We start from the raw sequence: 21976 nt of genomic DNA on the forward strand, positions 1-21976 counted from the left end.
GTCGAGATCACGAGAAAACGAGACACAAAAATAATAATAACGCATGGCCTCTTTGAGCTTCCGTAGCTATAACTAGCTAAACACGTTAAGTTATACTTACCGCTCCCCTGTCGTTGCCTTGCCAGAAGCCATGTTGAGGTCTCAACTGAGTGACAATGACCGTGAACGCGCCCGCGCCCGCACCACATGCACGCGCTGTGTGAACGCGTTCATGTGATTGGCTCAATCCCCCACGTGGGGTGCGTTCTCGTGATTGGCTAAAACAAGGGAGATATCTGATTGGTTCCAGATCATTCCTTGTTTAAAAAAAGGCATTTGTGTGTCGAGCCAAGTCAGGGGAGTCTCAAAATTCACACACAAATGCAGTGAAGTTCACAGACCGCAAAAAGTTTGTAAATCAAGGTATATTTGTGCGTGCATCAGAAATACATTTCTGAATCTTGTCCTGTGCATTTCTTAATCTTGTGTGCATTTGTAAATTTTGTTTGCATTTCTGAATTGTGCGCATTTGTGTATCCTGTGTGTGCATGTATGAATCCTGTGTGTGCATGTATGAATCATGTGTGTGCATATGTGAATGTAGTGTGTGCATTTATCTTTATTGAGACTCTTTTAGCTCCATAGCAGGCGGCGATTGAAGTATTGCCTAAAGCCATGTCTGCAAAACGATGGCAACGAAGGACATTACAGACAAGATCGCATGTGTGTGTGTATGTGTGTGAATGACCTCAGATCTTCATTAGTAATGCACTGATTTCCTCCTAATTACAGAAGGGTTTAATAAGAGCTAATGTAGCCATGCAAATCATCCTCATGCACTGAATCAGATTCCAGTCTCACAATTTATGTACATGGAGAAACCACAGTGTAATTCATTTCACAGTTATGATCCATTTGCTTTCGGCTTCGTGAGTTGAATGCAGATTTGCCATTTCTAGGGACTGAATATATATATATAAATTGTAGTTACATGCCAGGGATGCTCAAATAATTCCACGCTATAGGATATTTTTTACACTAGATATATCAAATGAAATGATATAGATATGAAGAATGAACAGTGGAGGAAGTGATGACTTTGACATGCAGGCAGAGAGGACAGAGGAAAGGAGATGGAGACAGGGAGAATGAGAGTGTAAAGGGGGAGGGCGGATGTTTGAACATTAGATGAGGATCATGTATTTGGTCCAGTGTTTCTCATTAATAATGTATTCGTCCTACTGACTTCTGCTTCACAGCTCTTTAAAATGGCTTCCACACACACACACACACGCACAGCTGTAAGTGCCTGACCTTGGACAGCAGACATTCATCAGATAGTGAGAGAGAAAGGGGGCAACTAAAATGGTGGTTATTTACCCCCTCCCTTCTGTTCTGCAGTTGTTCTGTCTGTGTCTTTATAAAAAATATGAATACATTTTATAGTATGTGTTATCAATGTTGTATAATAAGTGATGTTTGTTGAGTCAATTAATATTACTCGTGTATTGGGCAGTAACTAATTAATAGCAATGCTACTATTGTAACTACATTTTCAGTAGCGTGACAATAGCTAAGCAATTTCCACTACAGCATAGATTTCCCAGTAACAAGATACATTTTCCAACCAATAGCGCTGTAACGTAACAAAACACTACATTTCTGATAGTGCATTGCATATGCGGTAAAGGAGCTAAGTGAGCAATCAAACATACTCTCCTAAACTGTTCTCTCTGGGAAATCCAAATCATTTAAATTATTCAGTTCTTTCAGACAGTTCATGTAAATAAACCGGTTAAATGAAACAGTTCACTTATATTTACACAGCATGCACAATTATTAGGCAAATTGTATTCCTCATGATTAATGTTACTGTTGAACAAACACGATGCTATCAGTCAATCCAAAATGTTATTGAACCTCAACCTTAAAAATATTCAGTCACCAAAATATCCATCATTCTTTTCAATAATGGGCATGAGCCATCCATCCATGGAGTCTGACAGTTTCTTGATCTGTTCATGATCAACTTTCACTGAAGCAGCAACCACAGCCTCCCAAATGCTGTTTAAAGAGGTGTATTGTCTTCCCTCACTGTTTGAGAAGGGCCCACATGTTCTCACTAGGATTTAAGTCAGGTGAGGAAGGGGGCCAAGTCATCAATTGGGCATCTTTGAGGCCCTTGCTGGCTAGCCAAGCAGTGGAGTACTTGGATGCATGTGATGGAGCATTGTCCTGGATTAGGATCATGGCCTTCTTGAATGCTGAGGACATCTTCATGCACCACTGCTTGAAGAAAGTACTTTCCAGAAACTGTCAGTAGGATTGAGAGTTGATTTTCAGACCATCTTCAACTCGAAATGTCCAACTACCTCATCCTTAATGATAGCAGCCCATACCAGTACCCCTGTGGTGCCCACAGACTTGAAGTGGTGCCCTGTGTCCATTAGTGATCCAGCCACGGGCCCGTCCATCTGCTCCATCAAGAGTCACTCTCATTTCATCTGTCTATAAAACCTTTGAAAGTTATGTCTTCAGATATTTCTTTGCCCAATCCTGACGCTTCATCTTGTGAATATATTCAGTGGTGGTCGTGTTTCAGGCTTCTTGACCGAAGTACACCTTGTACTTCTGGACACTCCAGGTAGGTTGCAGTTCTGGAATATGGTGGCATTGGAGGATAATGGGTTCCTGGTAGCTTCACGTTTAATTCTTCTCAAGTCTTTTGCAGGTAATTTGCGCCTTTTCTTCTCTGTGTGTTTTTTGCACCCCAGTTGACTTTTCGCAACAAAACGTTTGATTGTCCGGTGGTCACGCCTCGACAGTTTAGCTATATCAAGAGTGTTGCACCCATCTGAAAGGCATTTTACAATATTTGACATTTCAGTGCCAGTTAAATCTCTCTTTTGGCCCATTGCACTTGAGGTAATGAAGCTGCCTAATAATTATGCACACTTTGATATAAGGTGTTGGTCACTTTCGCCTCATCACACAAATATATACCACCTGAAAATGATTGAATCCAACAAGCATTCAAGTTTATCTGGTTTGGAGTTGGAAAATGTGAATGGAAATAATGATAAGATCAGAATACTCACTTGCCTAATAATTGTGCACGCAGTGTCGCGTTGGAAACTTCAACTCAATTTACAACTGTAAAAATAATTCTATATAAATAAAAAATATGATCTTATTTAAAAAGTTTAATGTTCTTAGCATCTTTTTGTTATTAGTTTGTAGTGTAGCTAACTACTTCTTGAATAGAGTAGCTAGTCTATAGTTTAACTTTATGGGTAGCTTGGCTAGCTGGAGTTTCCCTCTAGCTTCCCCAACACTGCTCATACTTAGGATATAACTGTATGTTGAATTCAATCGTAACCTTGGGTATGCGTAACTCGTCCTGTACCATTTGTGCTACAGACATGAATGATGCCTCGATTCCTGCTGCTTGTTGAGGAAAGGTGTGTTACTTTTCTAAGCAATCAGACATACAATTTTTACCTTGCAGATGATGAAATGGGTGAATAAGTCCCACAGACTTGAAGACTTATCTAGAGACTAAAATATCGTAGAGACTTGAAGGTCCCTCTTTTGACTTGTGGAATGATTTCGAGATCATCCCACGGCGAGCCTCTGGAATTGAGTTTTTGTTTTGGCAGCTGATAGTGTGATGTTCTGGAGCGACCCTGCACACCTCCCGTGTTCAGCCGCTCTGAGCTCAGTGAGCTAATCCCGCCTTAACACACTTCCAGCTGAACCGCACAGCTTCAGAGAGAACAGGAACAGTGATAACAACCTCTATTCTGAGAACGAAAACAGCCTCCAGCCTGGTTTGATTTTCTACCTCTGTAGCTGTGACATATTTAGAATATTTTTACTGATGTTGATGCGGAGATGTGGGTGCGTTTTAAATAAGCATGGCATTCGAAAGTGCATCTCGTTTTACTTCCATGTTGTGATGTATTTTCAAGCTAGTAACAAGTAACAAGATGTACAGTAGCCTAAATTAAAGAGGAAAAAAAGTTGGCAGGACATGATTGTAATTATTGGATTCGGTCTGATGGTGTCAAGTGTCTCTATAGGACAGGTTTCAGAGACAAAGACAAAGATTCACAAAGACCAATGTGTATTTCTTCTGAGTAAAGTGCAGACATAATTTGCACAATAAGACCAGGAAGATGCATTATGTCTTTTTTAAGGTTTGTCTGAAGTTGGTAAACAGTGAACATGCACCTTTCCTGTGTGTGTGTGTGTGTGTGTGTGTGTGTGTGTGTGCGCGATAACTCTTGAGTGTGAAATTACAAATGCATGGGAACATAAGCTTTAATCTTTGAGGTAGTGCGAGTTTGCAGGGAAGAGTACGGTCTAATCTTTAATCCAGACTTCTGGATTCTCACTACAGACCTACATACTGTAAACCTCGGCTCCGTCATTCACCCCAGCTCAAACACGGACACATAGACAACTACAAACAAATTCTGCTTTGAGTCCACACTTTGTCCTGTTTTAGTCCTTTTGTCCTGTACTGTTTGGGCGGCTGTGGCTCAAGTGGTAGAGCGGGTTGGCCACTAATCGCAGGGTTGGTGGTTCGATTTCCAGCCCACACGACTCCACATGCCGAAGTGTCCTTGGGCAAGACACTGAACCCCAAGATGCAAGGGTGTGTTCACACTTGTAGTTCGGTTCTCTTGGTCCTTTTGGTCCGGACCATAAATTAAAATGATACATTTAGTCCTGGTTTGTTTAGCGTTCACCCTGGCATTTTTAACACCGAACCTAACGATACAAAACCAAAGGCATCAGGGAAAAGTCACGACCTGATTGGACCGCTTTTATAGCGTATATTTTATGACGGAACTTGCTGAACATCCAAAACAGTGCTGGCGAAATGCGCTCGTTGGATGTATAGATGTTATATATGGTGATTATTTTTACCAGCTGAGAACAAACAGAGTTAAAAAATGTGTAAAGGAGTCAAAACAGCAGCAGGAATTCTTCCGTTGTACACACAAATGAAGATATGCTGTAAGGACAGCTGATGGGCGGTTCCCAGAACTATAATGGGAAACATAGCCAGGAACCAGGTATGCTTGAGGTCAGTATTAGGCAAATTACTTCCTGTTTTTGGTCCGTTTAGACATCTTTGGTCCATGTTGCGTTCATATATCAATCGAAACGCACCAGAGATCGTTTTAAGCAAACCAAACCTGCCAAGTGTGAACACACCTTAAGACCGTCTTAGTATTTGGTCCTCTGTTTGCTGTAATGACTCGTGCTGACATGAATAAAATCTGATGATTTGAGAATCAAAGAGCATCTTGTGTGCTTCAATGAAATGATGGAAATCAGAGTTACAAAGAGTAACTCTTTCTCAGCAACACTGATATATGCAGTTAATTTTGATTCATTTGAATAATTAATCATCATATTATGTAATTGACTCGATTGACAGCCCTTATTCCTAATTACATTTTTTTTTCTTCTCTCTGTTTGTACGTGTAGCTCGGTTCATATGGAGGAGTCGTCAGTGATGCAAGGAGCTCAGGGTGTTCTCGTCCAGAACTGGCCCACCGTGTCCAGCGCAGCCGGTAAGATGTGGGAACTCAACTCTTGCAGAGAAAGTGTGCCCATATAGGACACATCGGTTCTCCCAGACACCAATGAGATTAAATGGAGAGCAAATAGAGCAAGTGCCCAGCCTAGACCCTAGTAATATCGTATATGTCTCCAATAGAGTTTCAGAAGATATCTAAACAATGTCAACAAGGTGCCAAAGTCTTAATAAAAAGTCAGAGGTCACACTATGAACTCAAACATTTACCATCAAGTTCTTCCAAGACCAAATTTATATATGCATTCGGCAGACACTTCTATCCAAAACGATTTGCAAAACTTTCAAGGTATACATTGGCTCAGAATGCACATTTCCTGGGAATCAAACCCATGACCATGACATTGCTAGTGCCATGCTCTACAAGTTAAACTCAATTTATTTTCTCCTAAGGAATCTTTTGAGGAACTGTTGAAGCTTCTGAGTTATGTCAGAGCAATGAAACCTTCATCTAGGAGGTCTGTCAGGGCTGTAACACTTTCTTTCACAGTCTCACTGGTATTACACTCCAGCATCATCATTAACTCACTCCATCACATCCTGATCTAGATACTAGAGTCTCTGTTTCTGTCTCGCATTCTTTCGCTCGCTTGCTTTCCCTCAGTCTCTTTTGCGTTCGCCTCTTTTGCTGAGCTGCTCTGCTGCAGTCATGCAGGAATGGATGGATATGACCTACATGAATCTTCTTTAGACAACCCAACTGAGCAACTCTATATAGCATAAAGAACCTACTGCAATACATTGAGACCAAAGTCTGTCTATCATGTCACATAGTGTGACAATACTAGTGTTAAAAAAGTTTACATTTTGTGATCATATACCCACCCCCATGTCATTTTAACTCTGTGTTAGAAAGAAACACAAATGGAGATCGTAGTCAAATGTCCAAGATTCGTTTTTCCATATGATGAAAGTGGACAGTGTTTTTTACTGCCAAGCTCCAAAATGGGCATAAAAACAGCATGAAATATCAGGGGAGGACTGTCCATCGGGAGAACCGAGGGGTCCGGTCGGTCAGCCGCAAAATGGTTTGAATGGGCCGTGATTTGCTAAAATGAGCCGTCGCATTATGCAGAACGGACCACAAAATGGCACCACGATATGCAGAAAAGGACAGTGACCCCCAGCTCAACAAATCTTGGCTCAACCCTCCCTCGACAATTTTTTGGGCCATTTGCTATGTAAAATCATGTGCCGATTTCTCTTCCCAGTCCAGCCCTGCTGTCCACACTATTAATTGCAAGTGATCAAATCAGATTTGCGCTTTCAGACATAACCAACCTATCTGCGTGGGTTGCTATGGTAACGACGTAGGCATACCCACGTGACAATGCTTTCAAAACAGATGAGGGAAAAATGTATCATGGAGGTGCATCATCTCGCTCTCCAAATAAGCGCCTTGTCCAATCGCGGTGCAGAACTCCTCTGCTCAAGAAAAACTCTAAATATTGTGATGTTCCGTGCTGCAGTCAATGATTTTTTTTACGTCATCATTGTGTGTCGCGTAAAGACCATTTGAAATCCGAATTGAGCAGCCAGAGTGTCCGGACTGAAACGCATCTGAAAAAATCAGATCGCAATCGCGTTTGAAACCACCTCCCGATGTGGTTTGAATCAAATTTGGAAAAATTTTATTTCATGTGTTTTTTTGCTGTCCAGACTATCAAAAACTCATCTGGAAATAATCTGGATATGCAAAAAAAAAAAAAAATTGGATTTGTAGTGGAAGTCTGAACAAGGTCTAAATGATGCGATCCAAAGTGCATTTGAACAGAGGTGAAATTCATACGAGCAGACAGAGAAGTACGTTTGAAGTACGTTTGAAGTACGTTTGAAGCACGTTTGAAGCAGAAGAAATATAAATAATCCAGGGGCAGTGGTGGCTCAGTGGTTGAGGCTCAGGGTTACTGACCAGAAGGTCGGGGGTTCAAGCCCCAGCACCACCAAGATGCCACTGTTGGCCCTTGAGTTAGGCACTTAACTCCAGGTTGCTCCGGGGGGATTGTCCCTGTAATAAGTGCACTGTAAGTCGCTTTGGGTGAAAGCGTCTGCCAAATGCATAAATGTAAATGTAATCCTTGTGTAAATTATCAGCTTTACGCTAAGATAAAATGCTATTTCTAGCCATTTTACACAAACACACATTACCAGACACGATCATATTTATCAAGAAAATTCACATAATTTCTTGATCATAGTTTCTATTTTTCTAGTAAGATCTTTTATATTAGGGCATAAATCATATTCTTGATGATAATTTCTGTGTTGTTTTCCTGTAAAAATATCAAAAAATCCTTAAAGCAAGATCAGATTGATTGATCTTATTTTAGAAACTGCAGAAGATATTTGGGTTTCTCAGAGAGTGTATTTTGTCTTTCTGTACTGGCAGAGTTTTTATAGTCACAACATGTGAAAATATCCACCAGTGCTGAAGAAGTAATCCAAAGTATTTAGATTACATTACTTACCTTGAGTAATCTAACAGAATACACTACAAATAACATTTTACAGCATGTAATCTGTGGAATACATTTCATAAGTAACCCTCCCAACCCTGATTATAAATAGTATTTATTTTAAAATTTTTAAATTTCTATACATGTTTCCACACAGTCAGATCACAATGTTACGCATTCAGCGTCGTTTTTTTTATATGTTAGATTATGTGTTTAGCTCACTCAAGGGGCCTATCATAGCTATGAGACGAAGAAGAGAGTGACACCAATTTCCACAGCTCTGACCAGCTCTGACAAATCCAGTTTATCATCTGAAAGAGGAAATGATTCAGTCAGAGGGGATGCGAAGGTTATCTGTGAAAGCAAGAAAGCGAAGCTAAGAACAAACCAGAGACCGAGAGAGCACAGCAAAAGCACGGAGAGATGACTCGATTAGCAGATGAATGTTTATAATGGTCAGCTCAGACTATTTCAACACAAACACGCATACGTTCCCCTCATAGTGGAGACAGCTATTCATGTTGATTAATCCACAATATCAGATTCATTTTCTCCATTTACTCTCTCTCTCCCTCTCTCTCTCTCTCTCTCTCTCTCTCTCTCGGACTCCAAATAATTGATGAATCGCCTGTCTTTCTGTAGAGGACAGAGTTTCGGTTATTAATCAGAGACGTCCACATGCACTCAAAGACACAGAATATAAACAGATCACCACTGCGTTACCACAGTCATCTGTCCAACAGAAATTAAAATAAAGTACATTTTTAGGGTACAAGCAACAAGCAAAGGCTTACAATAACAAATTGCACCATTTAGAGTCAGCTTGAGGCTTGCATGTAGAGTCATACACCAATCTGCCACAACATTAAAACCTCATATTGTGGAGGTCCCCCTCGTGCCACCAATACAGCTGCAACCCACATCTCAGCGTTCAGAGGTGATCTCACCACAATTGTACAGAGCGGTTATCTGAGTTACCATAGACTGTCAGTTCGAACCATTTTCTGTTGACCTCTCTCATTAAGGTATTTCCGTCCTCAGAACTGCCGCTCACTGGATGTTTTTTGTTTTGTTTTTGGCACCATTCTGAGTAAATTCTAGAGACTGTTATGAGTGACTCCCAGGAGATCAGCAGTTACAGAAATACTCAAACCAGCTCATCTGGCACCAACAATCATGCCACGGTCTAAATCACTGAGATCACATTTTTCCCCATTCTGATGGTTGATGTGAACATAAACCGAATCTCCTCCTGACCCATATCTGCTTGATTATATGCATTGGTCTACTGCCACACGATTGGCTGATTAGATAATCGCATGGATGATTGTTGGTGCCAGACTTCAGGTTGTGTAACTTCAAAAGTAATTTGTTCAAACTGACAAAGTCTATGGAAACTCTGATAACCACTTTCTACAATTGTGGTGAGAAGAATATCATCTCAGAATGTAGGTTGGTGCTGTTTTGGTGGCATGAGGGGAACCTACACAATATTAATGTAACAGGTAAGGATGGGCAAGGAGGTGGTGGGAACCGGCAGAACAGTTAACAACTTCAATGACATAAAAGAACTGAAACAACATAAAACACATTGACGCACACACAGTGGCCACGAGTGTCTCTCTTGAACTGGTGTCTCTGGCTCCCCTATATCTCTCTCCCACTGATTAGGTGACAGCGCTGGCCTTGCTCCCTCGCGGCCCGTACACACTCCTCCTCGTTACACTTCTCCACCGCCCGATTCAGGCTGTGGCGCCATCTGGACTGGCTTACTCAACCCTTTGGGGAGGGAGAGGGGAGAGAGAAAAGGGAAGTGGGAGAGACAGAGAGAAAAAAAACACTCGCTCGCCGGTCCCCGGATACGCCATCGCCTGGTCCTCAGCCACTCCTTCGCCCTCTGGTGGACAACAGCCGCTCCTCCCTTGGTGGATGGCAGTGAGTCCTCCGAACCCTGGTGGATGAATGGCTCCTCCCCTTCCTAGTGGATGGCAGCGGTTCCTTGGACTCCCTGCGGCTGACAGCGGAGGCTCCTCTTCCCGGTGGACGGCAGCGGCAAGGACTCCGCGACAGTGCATCCCTCCTCCTTCCCGGGTTTCGACACCAGTGTATCAGTGTCTCCCAAGTTTCAGGATGGGCAAAGAGGAGGCGGGAACCAGCAGAACAGTCAACATAACTTTAATGACAGAAATTTACTGAAACATTACCTAAAACACATAAACACCGTGTGTGCCACGTGTGTCTCTCTCTCAAACTGGCATCTCCGCTCCCCTTTATCTTTCTCTCACGCTTACTAGGTTAATCAGCATCTTTTAGATATGTATACATTTTAAACAAAAATTTTCATCATGGCTCACTTCCCATGTCACAAAGGTCATAATTAAGGACTTGGGTTTAATTAATGCATTTTTAATTTTGTAATTCGCACATGTTGAGGGTTATGGATGTCCATGTTGAGGACCCAGACCCTCTTGGACTGAATGATGATGTGATTTCAGGAGGTGTTCAGAGTAATGGAAGTAATTTAGATTCAATAAGATGAAAGTGAGAGAGAGAGAGAGGGAGAAAGGACAAAACGGGTGTAATTATTGGGGTGATGAAAGAGCAATTTGCTCTAATTAAGTCTGTAACTCTGCAAAAGCCGTGACTGTGAAAATGAAAGAAATAAGCCTCTTTAGATGTTAGCTCTCTCTCTCTCTCTCTCTCTCTCTCTCTGCTCTCTCTCGCTTGCTCATTCATCTATTGTCTGTTTCGATTACAAACTCATTTACAAGCTGCAAAGTTTGAGGTGCTGCTCAGCATTTCAAAGTTAGAGTTGTGCAAAAATGAAAATTGTCATTATTGCCCTCGTGTCGTTCCTACCATTATGAATTTTGCATACAATGTAAGCACACGGTGACCACAGGTTGTTAAGCTTCAAAAAGGATAAGTCTTCAAGTCTTCTGAAGTCACACATCAGCTTTTTGCTTGGATTGGACTGAAATTTAAGTTGTTATTGGTTGAAAAACATTCCCTCCATTGTAATTCTCAAATCTCATTTGCACTTCTGCAGGTTCAAGCTTACCATGGTGCGATCGTTCTATGTGCCATGTAAGAGCCAATGCCCATTGGCATCATTGATATCAAACCTGGTGCAACATGTCCACGTGGCATGTTGTGCAATGTTTGCCAATGAGACTTGAGAGCTCCTGCGGAGTGGAAGATTTTCAGGGAATAATGACTTCAATTTCCTCACACAAAGCTATTGTTTGGCTTCAGAAGACTTGGAGTATAGGGCACGAGTTGTATAGTTATGATATATGATGCTTGAATGTATAGGAGTGGTGGTGGTGTAGTGGTCTAAGCACATAACTGGTAATCTGGTAATCAGAAGGTTGCTGGTTCGATCCCCACAGCCACCACCATTGTGTCCTTGAGCAAGGCACTTAACTCCAGGTTGCTCCGGGGGGATTGTCCCTGTAATAAGGGCTCTGTAAGTCACTTTGGATAAAAGCATCTGCCAAATGCATAAATGTAAATGTAAATCTTTGATCACACTGTACTTTGTATGGATAAGAGCATCGTGGAAGAAAATCATACATGTTTATAATGGCATTCATTTTTTTGACAACTGAGCTCTTCAGAAATGGGTTGGAACATAGCTACATAAATGGGGTGAAGTCAGACAGTGCTTGATTTGTTACCAGCAGAATAGGAATCAGCAGTTTAGGCGATAATTTAAACGGTCTGTGGTGGTGCAAAGTAATACATAATATGAATTATGCCGTGGTGGTGGTTAGTGTTGTATTAAACTGTGGCTCTGCATATTTATGAGCTTCATTTTAGTTCTGGCGTGCAAACACTGTCGAAGCCAACGCCCCTGTCTCTCTCTCTCTATCTGTATTTGTGTGTGACCGATAAAGTACCAATGCGTAGATCAACAGAATTATATTAATGAAATGAGAAAAGAGCATGTTGCCATTCATTTCCTTCTGTCTCCTTTTCTTGTTGTTTTCTCTGAAATGCAGTGAAATGTTAGTGATGGAGTGCTTGAGACAGAAACTGCGTTATAGAGGCAGAGGGCAGGTAGACAAACATCTAAAGGTAAGAGAGATAGAGAGAGTGAAGATGAGAAAGAAAAGAGTGACCGAGGGCGAGAGTGAAAGAGAAAACGGAGAGCTGGAGAGAGGAGGGGGCTTTGAATGCCTCTGTTGCTAGGGGAGATGTGTATTTGACCATTAGAGAGAGAGAGAGAGAGAGAGAGCGAGAGCGAGAGCATTCTGTATTCGTTTCCTTCATAGTCTCTGCCACAGCCTGATTTCACCAGAAGAGGCTGTTTCCACGGCAACCATTTATAGTACGAACAGGGTGCTAACTGTAGAGGGAGGGTGAGAGAGAAACGAGTGGAGGAGAGATGCAAAATGGAGAGAACGAGAGGAGAGGTGTGGCCCGACAAAAAGAGAGTGAACAGACTGTCGCTTAACATAAAATGGATGAATACAACCGTGTGTGTTCAGTGAAATATAAAGACGGAAAAAGAGAAACATGTTTGTTTTTCTACTACAGAGGCAGTTGTTAGTTTCAGTAGCGGTGTTCAATTCAGTAAAACTGACAGAAATATTTTACTATTGCATAAAATCCTCAAAATAATAATAAAGTAGTCGTGGCCTGGGTAGCTCAGTGAGTATTGACGCTAACTATCACACCTGGAGTTGTGAGTTTGAATCCAGGGTGTGCTGAGTGACTCCAGCCAGGTCTCTTAAGCAACCAAATTGGCCCGGTTGCTAGGGAGGCTAGAGTCACATGGGGTAACCTCCTCTTGGTGGTGATTAGTGGTTCTCGCTCTCAATGGGGCGTGTGGTGAGTTGTGTGTGGATCGTGGAGAGTAGCATGAGCATCCACATGCTGTGAGTCTCCGCGGTGTCATGCACAACGAGTCACGTGATCAGATGCGCGTGATTGACGGTCTTAGAAGCGGAGGCAACTGAGACTTGTCCTCCGCCACCCGGATTGAGGTGAGTAACCGCACCACCATGAGGACCTAGTAAGTAAGTAGTGGGTATTGGGCATTCCAAATTGGGGAGAAAAGGGGATAAAAATGGATTAAATAAATCAATCTGCACTTTATATAGCACCTTTTTTTAACCTTAGCGGTTACCAAAGTGCTTTCACTGTGTCCCATTCTCTCTCTCACACACACACACACACACACACACCAATGAAGGCAGAGTTGCTATGCAAGGTGCTTATCTTGCCCAAGGACACTCGGGCATGTGGAGTCATGTGGGCCAGGAATCGAACCGCCAACCCTGCGATTAGTGGCCGACCCGCTCTACCACCTGAACCACAGCCGCCCCTTTTATTATAATAATAAGCTTGACTGAACAATAATAAATTACATGAATCTGTGTTCCAAAATAAGTTTATAAATTTTTGTTTATATATAACATACAGTAAATATCTTATTTCATCAACCGACTGAAAACTATATTTATGAAATCAAATAAATGTTTAATATTCTGTACAAAACAATGTCATTTTTTGACACATGTCGCACACCTAAAACCCAAACCTAACCCTAATTTAATATAGGAAATTAACTTTTGTGTACCAGTGGAAGAAAGACAGACATTTAATGGGCACTTTATCCAAAGTTTAGCACATGTTACACTAAATGCATTAAGTACTAGAAGTGGTAGATACAGTTTACACCAAGTGTTGGTTGTACCAAGAGTAAATGGTAATTTTTGCATAAAGATGATTTGAGCTATATAGGGCAGTGTTAATGAAAATCCAGTCTTTGCTTACAAGATCAGCTATATACGCTTGGTTTAAATGGGCATTGCCGCACACAAATGCAGAGATGGATGGATGATGGATGGATGGATGGATAGGTAAATAGAGGGGTGGATGAGTGTGACCTATCCTAATCTGCCTGTTTAAAGATCATCTCGGCAGGTGAGCCAACTTGCACAACCCACAAGCTTGCATTTTAGCAACAGTGCCATATGGCACACAGAAACACATGCCCACTATCCAGCATACAAACACTTACTTACAATGCTATAATAAAACACTTACAGACAGTCCAACACTTGTGCAATACTCAATGCAATAGACACACACGCTCCAGTTACCCCAAATCAAGCATCTTAAATACAACATATTTCCTGTATCTCGACTGGTAGTGCATGGCGTAAGCAATGCCAAGGTCATGAATTTGATTCCCAGCAAACACGTTCAGTATTTTGATAAAATGTATACCTTGAATGCACTGTAAGATGCTTTGGATGAAAGTGTATGTCAAATGCATAAACCTAAATAAATACTGTTTATAGTCTACAGCATGTAAAATACACAAGAAATTTCCCAGTAAAAACAATACATGGTGTTATATCTTAGACCTATATGATAATCATAGAAGAGATGATGAAGAGAAGTGTTTTAGCGCTCGCATCAATCAATCAGCGAACAGGGGAAAGGCTGTGCAGAAGAGTGTGTGTGTGTGTGTGTGTGTGTGTGTGTGTGTGTGTGTGTGTGTGTGTGTGTGTGTGTAGGTCTAGTGGAATTTTCCAGAACACGCCAGGGGCTTTAGTCAGCTCAAGAGGGTAAATTCAGGACAATCTGTATGCCTTTTATGTGTCTGTATATCTCTGTCTGTTGTTTAAGAAACTATCTTTTGCAGACAGACACGTGCACACACACTTCTGTCTTGGCACCCTCTTGAGAACGATTGTGTGTTCCATCTGGCACATATTTTATCAGGATTACTAGAGCCTGACGCGTCAAGGTGTGACACACACACACACACCAGATTCATTATGTTCAGACAATCAGTTGCGCATGTACATGTCTAATTACTCTTATAACACAAACAAATGTGTATTATTCAAACACACAATTAATGCAAGTTGCATTAATTTAGGATAAAAGCATTTAATTTACACAAGCAAACAGTAAATAACTATAGTTAGATGATAGATCTGCCGTCATCATCTGTTACACACACATACTGCGCTTCATCTAAACAAACCCATAATTCTTCGCCTCTGCAGTGCTGCTCAGAAATCTGCTCCCTCAGGAGTTCATCCTCGAACTGTCCTTCCTCTGCTCCTCTTCCTCATTTGCATTATGTAAGCTGGTACTGCGCTCTACCACCCTGACAAACAGAGAAATGCACAGAGAGAAAATGGGAGGGGTCGGCGAATGGTTGTTTTCCTGATGATTAGATGATTCGATTTTCTCCTCATCACCTTTTTATGAGCAGAGTCTTTCACTGGCCATAAAAATCAGCCCATCATTTCTGTTCTACAGCTTATTAAACCTGTGCCATTATCTGCCAGCCAGATGTCCGTGTGTCTTCGTTTAAGACTGCATTACACAAAAGGTCAAGGGGACAGAGAGATGCACAAGGGAGGTGTTTGTATTACTAAGGGGTGTGATATGCAGTGTTGGCGAAGCTAGCGGCACCAAACAGTATTGCAAAAATAAGGATAGTTTACAAACAGCTTTCCAAAACACTCCCACAGTCTGCTATTGGTCGTCTAACGGATAGTTCTGCCACAAACTCTCTCCATTGGTTGAGCCAATGTCACTGTGTTGCGCTAGTCAGGATGCTCAAACAAACAGAGCAATGTTTGGAAAGCAGCAGAGCCACAATATTGAACCTACATATGGGGTGGCTGTGGCTCAGGTGGTAGAGCAGGTCGGCTGCCAATCGCAGGGTTGGTGGTTCGATTCCTGTCCCACATGACTCCACATGCTGAATTATCCTTGGGCAAGACACTGAACCCCAAGTTGCTCCCAATGGCAGGCTAGCACCTTGCATGGCAGCTCTGCCGCCATTGGTGTGTGTGTGTGTGTGTGTGTGAATGGGTGAATGGAACACCGTGTAAAGCGCTTTGGTAACCTCTAAGGTTAAAAAAAAGCACTATATAAGTGCAGACCATTTCCATTACAAATGGCTTAAATTACTTTTAATTGTCACTGAATATTAAGATTTAAAAATGTTAACATTGAGTATTGTAGACACATTGGTTTTAAAGTACAGTCAAGAAATCGATATTTGAACCAGTTCATTTATGAATCGTCGAACTCTAAAATAACCAGGAGTGGTGGTGGTGTAGTGGGCTAAAGCACATAACTGGTAATCAGAAGGTTGCTGGTTTTATCCCCACAGCCACCACCATTGTGTCCATGAGCAAGGCACTTAACTCCAGGTTGCTCTGGGGGGATTGTCCCTGTAATAAGTGCACTGTAAGTCGCTTTGGATAAAAGCATCTGCCAAATGCATAAATGTAAATGTAAACAGGACTTTCCAACAGAGGGTATGAGGGCATTTTAGGACTGCATCATTTTTGGCTCAACTGAAAGCTGCATGCGCAATACAGTGTGTGACAAAATGCAACTATAGCAAATACTCGCGCTACGTGGCTACTCATTTGAGAAAAAGTAGCTTGTTACTAGAAATGCTACAGAATTTTGAAAGCAGCTGAGTTACTGTCATTACTGAGATGCATATTTAAGTAATGCTTCTACTTTTATTTAGTTTCTCCCCAAAACGGGTGACTGGTGTCTTTGTTATCCTTCTGACAGGGAGCTGAAAGAAGGGAAGACATTATAAAGAATGGAGGGATTAGGCAGAGTGTGATGAAAGAGTGCACAAGAGAGGGAGACGAGAGAAAACAAAAGAGTTTGGGCGTGTAATTGTCGTGTTACTGGGGATTTAGAAGGGTAGCCGATTTCCTGAGGACTTATAATGGATGCTGCCTAATGAGTATCCCTGTTTCTCTGCATCTATCTCTGTCTAGCCTCATTGCACGCACACAAGTCTACGCACACACACCCTGTTTTACTCACAAATAGCCAAATTGTTCCTGAGGTTTTTATTCCATCTTAATCTTCACCACAACATGAGCGTTAGACAAAAAGCAAGGTGCAAACGTACACATAATCACTGCCAAAGGTGATGTGTGTATTAAACTGAGTGATGTTGTGGTAATCCAGTGCCATTAGAAATTAGATTACTTGCTCATCAGAGAGAGAGAGAGAGAGAGAGAGAGAGAGGGAGAAGATTTTCAGTAGTTGTGGTGTCCATGGTACCATTGCATTTAGATTTGATTAGCTACCACAGCCTTGTATCATGAGGAATTCAATTTTCATTGATCTTTTGAAATAAGAGTTGAAGTACTATGAACGCATACTGTAACTTTCAGAACTCTAAACAATTTCCAAAATCCATAAGAATAAAAAGCTAGGCTGCATAAACAACTTGTTCTGAACTCTCTGATGTCACCGTAATGTATGAATGCAGTAACGCATGAACATGCACCTTTACACGTCAATGACGCCTGTTTGGTGTTCAGAAATTCAGCAAGGCCAGTCACAGTGAGAAGCAGGAGAGATGCTATTATTCCTAAGCAAAAGATGAACCAATAAGAAGAGTAAAATGTGGTAAAGTCTGTCAAATCTTTTGCTGTTTCTGGCTGTGTGTAGCAGCTGCTGCTCTTGCACAGATCCTTTTAAAGAATCGCAAAACATTAGACGCAAGCCGCTGACATTTATTTACAAGAACATTCCTTAAACAGCTCAATTTAGCACAGAATGTTTAATGCATTTGTCGCAATTTAATGCAGTTTACAAAGAGACTGCTATTGAAGGATGGGGCAGATAAAAACTAAAGCAGACTTGAAACTAAAAACAAAACCACAGCTTGCAAATAAGCGAAGCAAAGCCCTCAATTCACATGTGCTGGGGCATTCACATGTAGAAATGGATACAAGGACACTCAGGATGGAGAGGTGTGGCAATCTTGGTGTGCACACCTGTTATGTTTGTTCATTTGTATAGAGATGATTTAACCTTTAAAGAACTAAATTGTGCATAAAAATTACCAAAACAATTACTAAAACAGCAACTGCGAGTGGGGTGGCCAATGGGATCCCCTAGCTCCGCCACTGGCCATAGGTTCAATGCAGAAGTGTAAATCAGCCTTCAATTTGATTGGTAATAGATTGTCTTGTGACCAATGGGGTGACCAGGCTTCGGTCCATGGTGGCCACGGCCACCCTTGGCGACCCCCTAGCTCTGCCACTGGCCATAGGTTCAATTCAGAAGTATAAATCAGCCTTCAATTTAATTAGTTATAGATTGTCTTGGGATTCAAAAAAGAAGAATGTGATGATTCCCCAGGTCATGTTAAATAATCCAGCACAGCAGCTCTGCAGAATTTGTTCTCTCGGGCTAAATATTGCTTACTGTTGGCCCTCTAGGGCTGTTTACCTCTCGGCTTAGAGCAGAAAAGTATGTCTAGAAAGGGGAAATTGTCTTCTAGCACATTAATTCATGGGTCCAGTGGGCCATCCCAAGTGCCTGCAACACATTGAGGTCCCTTTGAAACCCCTCATAACAAACAATTGTGCAAAAATGTGTTATCAAATTTAGTTTTGAAGCTTCATGTTTGTGTTTATCTCTATTTTAACTGCTTATTAGATTATGTTTTTGAAGATTGTAATAGCTGGTCTGTATTTGTCTTGCTCTCTTTTAGATAACGAGGGTGGAGAGGTCTCTCCCCCAGTCGGCGCCGGAGTGGACAGTAACAGTTGGCATTTCCGATATGGGCCGGGTCCTGGCGGCCCTCCTCCACACCTGAAACCCGGTGAGGTCCCTCCTGAAGCCTTCATCATCCCTGGTTCTCCAGCTATAATATCCATCAGACAAGGACAAGACGGAGATGACAAGAGCGACTTTATTACCTTTGGAAAAAAGGAGGAGAAGAAGAAGAAGAAAAAGAAGAAGGATAAGAAAGACAAACGAGAGAAAGGCAAAGATGATGATGATTAGAGAGACAGAGGGAGAAGTTACACAAATAAGAGCTGATGTTTTTTTTTAAGACAGAAGTCCCAACAGAAGTCTGTAGAACGAAACATCCATTTATTAATTCTAAAATCCAAATTTGGGTAATGTTGTGTAAAGCCTTTAACCAGACGCTTTGAATCGTGTTACATCCAAACCAATTGGCTTTAGACTGATAGTTGGCATTCCCCTTTTCCCGTTAATAAAATAATCTCACCTTAATGAGCTGATATGTGATTGGTTAATGTTGTCCCATGTCTCTGGTGGCCAACCCACTATTCCACATCGAAGACTTTCAGACTGATGTTGGTACTTCTGTCTTGTCTGTCCTCTTGGTTTTTGTTTTCCAATCTTTTGGATAGGGAGACGAAATCTGATTTGAAATGTTTATAAGCTGTGTGCCGCTTCAGATGGACTTACATGTAGAAAAATGGGGAAAGAAAAGAGGGCGTAATTAAAAAGATTGGAGTAAAGTTTGTGGTTATCAAATAGGGCACACAGTGGTGTAAATACGCAGGTCGACCACAGCTTTACGTAACACAATGAAGACGCTATAATTAATGCTTTTTGCTCATTCACTTTTCCTGGTCTGGGATGGAAGCAACATCCCTGGAAAAAAGGAAACGTTGAAACATGTTTTCACTTCTTAAAACAAAAACAAATAAGTCTCACATCCTGGACAAATGAAAAAAAACAACAACAGTGTTTTACCAAAAAAAAAAAAAAAAAAAAAAGACACTTAACCGAATGATGGAATGCACTTTTGTTTGGTTGCTTTAATTTTGTTAACAACAAATGTTCTCCAGGCATAGTATATATGTGAGCAAGTGGTCCCATATATACACACATTTATATATATATATATATATACATGCACACCAAGTAAACAGGGTCAAAAATCAATGCATCCCTTGTGGCACCCAGTAAATATTCTGCTCTGAAATGCTCTAAACCGGTAAAGCTTGAGATAAGTTTCTTGATGGAGCTGTACGCCATCCAAAATGTCCTTTTGGCAGGTTAACCAACTTTCCTTTTCTCCATTTGGAGAAGAAATGCGGAGATACAAACCTCACGAGCTACAGTAAACGAAAAGCTGATGAGCTTGTTGTTTCAAGGGATGGCTGAGAATGTTTATGCATTGCGAACAGTATTACTGTTGATTCACCAAACCTTAAACGCCTCTGAACCCATAAACTATCCTTAAATATCCTCTTTAGAAGCGGCAGGGAGGCTGCGCTGTTCTTTGAGTGGCGCTACCCCATGTCTGACGTTTCCCCAATAACCTTGACCCTAACTTTGTGCCTGCCTCCTCAGCTTGTTCCTGGAAAGTCTCCAGTGTCATACTATACGATATGGAGTCCTCTACGTTCTGCTTGCTGTCTAGAAAACCACCACAACTAACACAACATAGATAGGTTTTCAAATTGGGCAAAGCAGGGCAGGGGTTTTCTTGTGCGCCGTTTTTATAAGCTTTAAGTGAACTTTATTGCTTCTGTGCAGAGCTTCTGTCTGTCCGTCTCTCTGTCTTGCTCTCTGCTGGGTAGGCTAGCTCTAGACATTGTGGTGTACTCGTATAGTATGGAGTAATGCGGACAACGCCTGTCGAATCCCCCTGCAGAGGACAGAAGCCCCTCCCACAACACTGTCCTATGTGTCCAATTATCCTCAGCACAGTCACATTTAAACGTAAATGTGCAATTCTGCTGTTCTCACATTGGTTCTTTAACCGAAGTGAGAATACGAAGGTGGGACTAGGCAAAGGGTGGAGCTTCAGGTAGAGAATAACCGGTGGGGTTGCCAAATGTATTGATTTAAACCGGTGTTACAGGTGAAGTGTTTAATTTATTCAACACTAGCATCAAAAAACGTAATTTTAAAACTGTTTCAACCAGGTTTCCCCTTCTGCCATTGGTTGTACAAACAGATTGGTCCCACTGTTGCTATATTCAACTGGTTGGGATGCCTAAAAAGTGCCAGAGTGTTAACACTTTATTAGGAAATCAACCAACAAATGGACATGCTAACATCGAAAGCATGCACACTTCTCCGTTAAATTGTTATATAAAGCAGTTGAACTTGTTAATCTATGTAAATTCAGCTTTTTTAGAAAGCTTTACCTATTGTGAAGACAACTTTGCAATGGTAATACACTTTATACTACAACAAATAGACTGTTGGCTCCACCCCATGCCTTTAAACCCACTATAGTTCTGATTAAAGAGGCAGTGACATGCCTTTGCTCTTATACTATTGGTTCCCTCACTTGCCTGCCTGTTGCCACACCACCAAAAACATGTCTCAAACTGTTGTCAGTTTCACAAACATGACCGCTGCATGACCTTACCAGAAAGAAACACTTACTATATAGAAATATATATGAATATAGATATAGATGGCTATGATTTTACTATTTTTCTTTATAGTTTTTATTCGTTATTTACACAAGAGATTTGTGTCTGTACCGTCTCCGAGCCTTTTGCATACTGACACCTCTTGCACCGACTTAAAGTGGACAGTTATGACGTTACTAAACTTTGGTATTTGTAAATGCTCTATAGTGTGATGCCCTGAAGCTCTCGTTTTTATCCTATTATTTTCTTTTTTTTTTGTTACGAGAACAATGAAAAAGACAAAAAAAAAAACATTTTGTGTTTGGCTTTGACATACTGATCAAACTAGCACTGTATATTGTAGCTAAACTATTATGTATGATGACTCTGTCCCTTCTCTTTCACTTTTCATTTCAAACAAAAAACAGGGGGGGAAATCCTGATGTAAATTACAATACATGTAGTGTATGCTTGTATCTAGTGAGCGTTCATGCTGTCATTCTTTCTTAGTGTCTGGTGGGGATCAGTAGGTGGCGCTGAAGCTGTCCAACCGAACGGCGCACACCTGTTGTTACAATCCTATTCTTCTTTTGTACACCTGCTCATCAATATGTGATGGTGAATTAGTGACATCCATTTCTCTCTTGTTCTCTCTTCCTCCTGTTTGATTTCATTACAATGGAAAAGTGGTAATGTGTTTTGTTTATAAATCACAAAAATAAATAAACTTTTCTTTCTTAATAATGTGACACATTATGTTCCCTTTTCTT

At 41.3% G+C, this 21976-nt stretch overlaps 1 protein-coding gene across 5 annotated transcripts in view; it reads left to right on the plus strand.

Moving 5' to 3' along the window:
* Positions 1 to 21976, plus strand: part of LOC127663406 (protocadherin alpha-C2-like) — a 69889-nt gene extending 47913 nt beyond the window's left edge. For all 5 annotated transcript variants that reach the window (XM_052154983.1, XM_052154986.1, XM_052154985.1 and 2 more), the window contains 2 exons: positions 5482 to 5567; positions 18569 to 21976. In XM_052154983.1, coding sequence (XP_052010943.1) covers positions 5482 to 5567; positions 18569 to 18864 — 382 coding nt within the window. In that variant the 3' untranslated portion in view covers positions 18865 to 21976. The remainder of the gene's footprint in view (positions 1 to 5481; positions 5568 to 18568) is intronic.

This window comes from Xyrauchen texanus, chromosome 23 (genome assembly GCF_025860055.1).
Source record: "Xyrauchen texanus isolate HMW12.3.18 chromosome 23, RBS_HiC_50CHRs, whole genome shotgun sequence".
NCBI classification, from domain to species: Eukaryota; Metazoa; Chordata; class Actinopteri; order Cypriniformes; family Catostomidae; genus Xyrauchen; species Xyrauchen texanus.